We start from the raw sequence: 8551 nt of genomic DNA on the forward strand, positions 1-8551 counted from the left end.
CTAAGAGATGCTTTCACACTTGATTCTGTGTAAAGTTTGCTGCCCATACATCAGCAAGCCTACTGAAATGAGGGTGAATCCGCCACATAGCATCCTGTCTTGCAGAAGAGAAATGCTATATAACATTTTAAAATCCAAGCAATTATCACAGCCCACCTAAAGACCAATTACATTTCTATCATTCATAAAACATGAAGCAGACAGTGTATTTGATATTTGTAGCTTTATTATAAGACTACAAGCCAGAAAGGCATTCCAGAAATTAAGCGGTCTCTTCTTTGGCAATGCGATCTTTCTTGAGTGGTCCCTGCAAAGAAAATAGAAATGTGTCAGTCTAAACAACAGGAGATCCATAATCTCAAGACACATCCCAAACCATTTAACATTAATTAACAGGTGGATTTTTTTAAAAAAGAGACAGAAGCCAATAGACTATGGAACACAACACAATTGTTAAAAGTCTGCTGCCACCAACTGGCCACAGCATATAGCAGTTCACTAGTGGACTACTGGTTACATTCCTGAGGGACCACTTAATGCTTGCTGGTTCTGGAGATTCCCAAAAATGCTAGACAAAGTGTGGTCAGCAAGATTCTTATGTGAGCAACTACTGTTGTGCCTTAACTGCAAATTTGGAGTAGGTAAATGCACACAAAGGTCCCCCAATTGAATTTGAATGTACTAGGGCTGAATTGAGACTATGCCAATACCATTTAATCTATTTACACATGCAAGAGCTGTTCCTAATCCTGAACCATTAGTAAGTCTTTTCACACACCTTCAAACAAATTTCTGTGTTGCCCATTGTTCAATTACATAGGTATTAAAAGATCAATTCAAAACACCATTTTCTTAAAAGCAGATGCAGCAAGTAGCTTATATACTGGACACTAGAAAGGAAGTGCTCTTACCATGAAAACCTTCTTCTCCTCAGCTGTCTGGAAGCGGCCATGACCAAATTTGGAAGTGGTGTCAATAAATTTCAAGTCAATCTTCTCCAGGGCCCGACGCTTGGTCTGCACAAGCAAGGACTAGGGGGGAAAGGACATAGAGTAAGGCCGACTGGCAGGCAACTGCAAAATCTCAAATGGAAAAGGTTAAGCGATGGAAAGCCAGTAATTCAGAAACATTTTTCTACAGCTCTTCAAGCTTCACTACTACATTGTACTGCAAATTCTAACGCCCCCCCCCCCCCCGGCCTGGTATGTGGCTTGAAGAACAATATTAACTTTAGATCTCAGGCCTGCATTCAACCACTGTGCATAATGTGCCATTTATGAAGAATTTAGGCCTGATTTGCCAATACATGATTATGGCCTAACTATATAAACAGAGGTCAGCAGCCAACAACCTGAGGATTGTCCCTGCTGGAAAGCCTGGTTGCTGTATACTGTTCTAAGAATGTAAAGAGGCCAATGAGCAATAAAAGCCCTCTCACACTTCTTGGAGAAGCTGATCTATTGGAAGCAGTGTGCATGCCCCCATTTGCTGTTTTTAGTGTCACAATCTGGTACAGAAAATGCTAGCCTTCTAGCATCCTGACATTATTGGAGAGCTTACAATATCCAAACAGACAGCTATACCACCTCATCCAGCAAAGGAAACTTCAAAGAGATCAGTCACCACCCTTCCACTGCTCACCTTGCGCAGAGTGAGAACTCTCTTCTTGGTCCCAACAACACAGCCTTTCAACATGATAAAATCATTGGTCACTTCACCATAATGGACAAATCCGCCCTGTGTGAGAAGAGCAAATAAATGTGTATGGCAATTATTTAGTACTACATACCACCGATATTCTGAATTCTGCAGTTTCCCCTCAACCCCCAATGGGATTCAGAGGCCAGAGATTTTAATGTCCAGCCAAAGCCGAAGGCAGAACGCATGGCAGACAATCACTGAAGGGGTAAAAGGTGGGGGAGATGGTTTATGTTGAAGTGAATGGCACCTTTAGGAATGGTTAAGAGGACAACTTAAAACTAAAAGCACTGAAGGTTACTCTATGCCTCCAAAATGCAGCAGTGGCAAATCTTTGAGGGACACACAGGCTTCCACCCAATGATGTTCTACCCAGACCCCCACATTTAAATTTGAAAGCCACTCACCAGAGGATTAATACTCTTGTCAGACTGATCATACTCTGTTGAAGCATTGTTTTTGATCAGCTTGCCATCCTTGATTGTGTATCCTTGGCCAATCTTGTAGATCTATGTGAAAAACAAAAAAGGGGAGAAAGAAATGAATACTTTTCAACAATGAAACACACACAAAAAATAACACCAGAGTTTATGAATCTGGTGACACCTGGCAACTCACAGATCCCTACTACAGAGGTCTAATTTCCCATTATAGGTTTTGAGAAGGCAAGATTCTGAACAGCTGTAGGTTTCCAATGTTTCTTGCCTTAATTAACCCTAAACAAATGTAAAAAGACCTTGTCACTCAAGCATGTCAAGAGTGATTGGTGGTGACCACCAAAAAAAAAAAAATCAAAAAAAAAAAATCCTGGCTCTAAAGCCACACAAAGATTTGTGGCCCACCAATCAGGACATACATCTTTAAAAAACCTTTAATTTCCAAGGAAGTTGCAATCTTTGTATTAGCTGGTACACTGGTATCTCCTACACGTTAAGCTTAGGAATGTTTCACTTTGGAAAGTTATATTTATAAGCAAGTTGTACCATTACAATGCTTGTAATCAACTGCAGTCACTATCTTTAGAACTTGCAATGACTCATAACCATTTTAAGAATGCACTCACATATTTACAGTTGAGGGGGAGGTAGCGATTGGCCAGCAAGTGACATTACTGGTATGGAACTATATTGTCCCAACTGCTCAACTAGGACAAGATTTCCATATAGAATTTTAGCAGAATGGGTTGCTCTTTAGTGAAATGCTGCATTCTTATACAACCTGCAGTGCTGTAGGGCAAGTGGTAAGTGAAGCGGACACTGTTGTAGAAGAGCCTAGCACAGAACTTTTTCAGTCATGGGCTCAAATCCAGCTAAGTAAATCAAACTCCAATTAACAACACAATCTCTTTCTACCCACCTGCCATTCTGCAGTAACATTTTATGAACACAGAACACGCTTCAGGCTCCAACTGGAATGGAACCATTATTATTATTATTATTATTATTATTATTATTATTATTATTATTATTCAAAGCACATCCATACCTTCTTATTGATTTCTGTGCGGTGATGGTACCCCTTCTGACCAGCTCGAGCCACAGAAAAGGCCACACGAGCAGGATGCCAAGCACCAATACAAGCCACTTTACGCAGACCCCTGTGAGTCTTACGGGGCAGTTTTTTGGTGTGCCACCGGCTGGTAACACCTAAGAGGAAGAGACATGGAATTTGTTAGAACTACTTAGCTCCAACATCTAATTGGAGCCTCAACTGTGTGGGAAATCACTGAAATGTCTTCCAGACACGTGAGATTACTATACTAAAATAAAGGGATCTTACAAATGACCACCCTGAAGTGACCAAACCCTCTCCCATTTCTTGCAAAGCTGGTCTCAGAAGGAAGGCAGCATGGAATGACTCCTCATGGGTATCGGGCACTGCGCCCAGTGCATATTCCACGATCTCATCACTGAACAGCCTCTTGCAAACCAAGAATATTTTGCCAACCCTCTTTACACCAAAGCCAAATAAACTCCATAGGATGTTAAGGACACTCCCTTAGTAGTTTAATCTTTGACATATTGTTGACTGGGAAATAAATTACCTTTGTACCCCTTGCCCTTTGTGACGCCAATGACATCAATCATTTCATCCTGGCCAAAGACAGTCGACACGGGCACTTGCTGCTCCAGCTTCACTCGAGCCCAATCCACCTTCTCAGCTACAGTGCCACCATTCACCTGGATTTCCATCAAGTGAGACTTCTTTTGCCGAAGCGGAAGCATTCGCATCTGAGATACCAAATAAAGAGTTAATGCATTGGTTGTGGCAAAATGCCTAATCATGTTTGCATTTTTTTAGTATCAATTATTATTTCTAGCTCAATCAATCCAAAGTGAAGGATAATTTAATGCTTTTACAAAAAATTTTGTTTGCAACATTAACCAATGACATAAATTTCATCCAATGCCATCATTCTCCTTGAGGGCCTTCTGAGCCAAACGATGCATTTTAAAGGCTGTATCAAAGGACCCCACATTTCTTTTCTGATGCATTCATCAACAGCTCATTGCATATATTAGAATCAAGACCCTTCACAAGTTAAACAAGAGCCTTTAGACAAATTATTGTGAAATAGCCAAATTATAAAACCTTTGAAGAAATAAACTATATTGTGGGGCAGCAAGGTTTGACTGAACTGCCAAAATCCTGTATCCTTCCAGTACTTGCCACTTTCTGGTTTTCAATATTCCATTAAAAGGATTCTGAAAGTCTTATAAAGCATCGTCCAATTTTACAGTCTCAAAGCTGTATTTAAAAAGGGCTAAGTCAAAGGGTTGAAAGATAGGAAGTGCATCAATGCACAATAGCTTCTAGGTAAATATTACATCAAATACCAAATGCAATGAGGCCCCATTTACTTCACAAGACTTTAAAAGCACTACCAGCCAACTGTTTAATCTGCTATTAGCAGATCTTTGGCCATTGACATTAAACTATCTGTGAATTCATATGTGCTTCAGGAAATAGGCAAGGCAAGAGCTCACCTGAGTGTGAGCTATGACCCTGATAACCTGGCAGTACTTCTTCATGCTGTTGAAGTCCTTCTCCAGTTGTTTCTTGCCTTCTTCATCCTGCCACTTCTTGCAGTACTTGGTGAAGGCCTTCTTCTTGGACTTATGCCTTCAAGGAGGAGCAGAGCAGAGATGGGGATTGGCAGAGACCTTCATCAGCCCACCCAGAGAGGTGGTTGAGTGGAAGAAGCTGCCACAGGAATCAGTTTTGGCTCATTGCTGGCTTCTAAGGAGCCTTTTCCACCAGCAAGCGGAGCCTGGAGCTCATCAAGCAAGGGCAAGACTGCCAGAGCTGAGCGGAGCTGCCATAATTTCATACAAAGAACATTAATATGCACTGCACAGAACAGTAATTAAGAAAATGTATTCTGCCTTAGAAGCTCCATTTCTACTTCATAGGGTTAACTTCACTTTACTCGCTTATAGCTTTCCAATCTTGCCTTTTAACACCATAATGCCACTGTTACCTTCCTAATATAAACAACCACAAATCTTAAAGGGCAACTTTTACATTTGCATACCTCAAGTTCAGATATTCAGGAAGGTTACCGGTTATAGTACCCTGATTAACATGAACATGCCACACTGTAAGGGGGAGAAATCCTTCCAAAGATCCATGTTAAGATTATACCAGGAGGCAACTCAACTAGAAATTTGTTGCCACCAGGAAAGAAGTCATACTACACTCTCCTAAGATAGCAAACTACAGTCAGTGCTCGACAATCAGCAACAAGCACCAAAGGTGATTTTTTAATGTCCGCCCGTCGAGAGATCATCATCTGTAGTGTTCACATACCCAAGAGGGTATCATAAAACTGTACCCCCTTAGTGCAATATAATCTGAGTTGCTGCCAACTCAGTTCTACATAGTTCTACAAGAGAGCAATATAATTGGGGCTAACTATTCCTGCATCTTCCTAACTCAGGGAACTTTAGAATCTCAGCCATAATTACCAGTTCTTGTAGAACCGACGCTTGCACTCATCGCTGATATGCTCGGCAAAGATGGTCTTGAAGGTGCGAAGGCCACGGGGAGTTTCAACATAGCCGACAATCCCCACAATCACCATGGGAGGGGTTTCCACCACAGTAACTGCCTCAACAACTTCTTTCTTGTTGACCTCTATGAAACAGATAACAGAACAGATGAGCACTAAAAGATAGCAATGAGCCTAGTTTATATAACTGAGGGAAATTAAAACATCATCCAAAAGCAACCTAATCCTTCTGTTGTCAGGTTAAAGGCTAACGGGGCATATGTGCTGTCCTGAAAAGCTAAAGGAGTGCATAAGGTGAGGAATAGCTGCAGCAACAATTCTTTTGCCTGGTCTTTTCAAACACAAATAAACAACAACCCTGGTGATCAGAACAATCGACTTCTTTCTTCTGCCTACTAGGAATGATAGAGCACATGGACTGGTAGTGTAGAACAGCAAGTCCCGGCTCATACATACTCCATCTTGGCTATGAAGCAAGTAAACTCAGGCAAGCTGCTGCCTTCCAGCCTCACACCTTCATCTAAAATAACAAAGCTAGTAATGTCACATTGTAGTAGTATTGAAAATTATTATGTGAAGTGTCCTAAAGTACAGTGGTACCTCGGGTTAAGTACTTAATTCATTCTGGAGGTTCGTTCTTAACCTGAAACTGTTCTTAACCTGAAGCACCACTTTAGCTAATGGGGCCTCCTGCTGCCACCACAGCCCGATTTCTGTTCTTATCCTGAAGCAAAGTTCTTAACCTGAAGCATTATTTCTGGGTTAGCGGAGTCTGTAACCTGAAGTGTATGTAACCTGAAGCGTATGTAACCCGAGGTACCACTGTATATCAATGCCAAGTATCAATTTAACTTCCCTCCCAAGAGAAGAAATACATACTGGAGCCAGGTCTGTCAACTTCACGGACAATGTGGGTCATGCCAGCTTTGTATCCAAGAAATGCAGTGAGGTGGATGGGCTTGCTGGGGTCATCTTTAGGAAAGCTCTTCACCTTGCCTCTGTGCCGACGGCTACGCTTGCGAGGCAGAAAGCCCAAAGACCCATGCCTGGGAGCTGAAAACTTGCGGTGGGACTAGAAGGGAGGCAAAGACATTTTGCTTAGTAGGAGACAGCTTTGCAAGTCCTCAACCTCAGGGTTCTTAGGAAGGCAAGGAAATGCTCTAAACACCCTGGGAGAGAAACTTCCCTTGCCCATAATAAATCCCTTGGAAGCAACACTAAAGTGTGCTTCTGTTGTGTACAGTAATGCAGTGCATGCCAAGCAACGTGCCTAGCCTGTTTTCCTTGCAAGGTTGGCAATACAACATCTCACACAGGTACACAAGGATCACAATATTGCATTAAATAACCAACCCACCCTATGAGAGATTTCTATAAAAATACAGTCAGGATGGCCCTTTTATAGTTAAATCTTCAACCATAACCGGAGGTAATGGAGGCTTTTTGTTTTTAAGACAAGAGCATAAAGCATTTACTAAGTACAGTACAACTTGTCCCTCAAATAAAATAAAAGATTATACTATAAAAAGAAATTATCACCCCTCAGCCCCAGCCAAAGATCAGGGATAAAAGCAGCTGGAGCCAGCAACATCCGGACAGCCACACGCCCTCCCATTCCTGCCTTAAGAGCCATGACAGACCACGCTCCTTGGTGGAACTGTTCTAGTCAACCACATGCAATGACCTGACACAATTATCTGTGATTAATATGTTCAAGGCGTTTTAGCAAGGGCGATGCTACCAATGCACTCCGGAATAACAATACGAATCTTATGTACGTCTACTCAGAAGTAAGTCCCAATGGGGCCTTCCGCCTAAGTATGGAATTGCTGCCTACGTAGCTATAACAAGTTTCAGCAATTTCAAGACACCCTTTCTTTAGATGAGGTAAGAGATGACGGCAGGCAACCTCACGTTAGGCCAACTCAGCAGCTATCGGGAATGAGAATAGGCCCAGGACCCCGTTAAGGAGTGAGGCGTATGTAGCACCCAAATAATTCTAGGTATGCCTTCAACAAAGACCCTAAAACGAGATAGACCGGGATTGAGCGCGGCCGGAATCACCACTGACCCGATGGCAGCGGATTGCATGTTTCCCGCAAAGCCCAACTACCACCTACCATTTTGTCTCCGAGCCGATGTAGAAGGGAAGTAGAAAGGCGCGCGTGCGCTATTTATCCCTTCCCTTCCTAGGCGTTCGCAGACGCATCCAGTCGATACGCGTGCGCATGCGTTTCCAAATCGGTCCCACGTGCACTGTAATCATCTATGCGAAATATCGCGAGGAGACAAAAGGAAACGATAACTTCTTCTTTTTTTAAGTAAAGGCTACGGATGCCGGGAGGGTTCTGCATTCCTCCGAAGATGCGATTTCGCGTGAAGGACTGCTTTTCGAGAGGTCCCTCATTAAACTCGTGCATGCGTACGAGGAAGCAAATGCCATCCTTTCAATGGGGGATCAGGGAGGGGTGTCTCTATCTAGTCATAATACTGGAGGCCGGAAAATTGGGCCCTAAATTTGTCTATGAAAGGACAGGATTATCAACGACGCGGGAGTCCAGCATAAACCTATATTCCGCCCCCCCAACAGCAGTAGGATGTACAAAGCAGAGAAGATGGTGTTAGTTTGGAGGCGTCTGTTAAAGTTTGTAATGGCTGAATATGCAAGCTTTTGGGTTCCATAGATCTCTTCAGCAGCCCCTCTTCCAAGTCGGAAGAAGTTTTTTCTCAGAACCGCTTTGTGGTTTTGTTTGTTTATTTACAGACATGTGATATACACATTTTATTAGGTATAATAAAGACGAAGGAGGAGACTGAGGAAGAAAATTACAGTATTCCTTA

General features: G+C 42.4%; 1 protein-coding gene across 1 annotated transcript; it reads right to left on the reverse strand.

Moving 5' to 3' along the window:
- Nucleotides 1–208: 208 nt before the first annotated feature.
- RPL3 (ribosomal protein L3) lies at nt 209–7976 on the reverse strand. Its single transcript, XM_081210840.1, has 10 exons — nt 7831–7976; nt 6590–6782; nt 5667–5835; nt 4686–4821; nt 3743–3929; nt 3184–3344; nt 2106–2207; nt 1642–1737; nt 912–1031; nt 209–307 (listed from the first exon to the last, which is right to left on the reverse strand). The coding sequence occupies exons 1-10, from the start codon at nt 7831–7833 to the stop codon at nt 263–265; spliced, it is 1212 nt and encodes a 403-aa protein (XP_081066966.1). The 5' UTR covers nt 7834–7976; the 3' UTR covers nt 209–262.
- Between the last annotated feature and the right edge of the window lie 575 nt (nt 7977–8551).

The sequence above is a fragment of the Podarcis bocagei genome, assembly GCF_964188305.1.
Source record: "Podarcis bocagei genome assembly, chromosome: 10".
In the NCBI taxonomy this organism is placed as follows: Eukaryota; Metazoa; Chordata; class Lepidosauria; order Squamata; family Lacertidae; genus Podarcis; species Podarcis bocagei.

Bases quoted from the DNA above. Each gene is read 5' to 3' on its own strand.
- RPL3 (XM_081210840.1), bottom strand. The intron at 3,930-4,685 runs GTGAGCTCTTGC...TTGGTATCTCAG, and splicing joins GGGTCATAGCTCACACTCAG to ATGCGAATGCTTCCGCTTCG. The intron at 308-911 runs GTAAGAGCACTT...TTTTCTTTGCAG, and splicing joins AGGAGAAGAAGGTTTTCATG to GGACCACTCAAGAAAGATCG.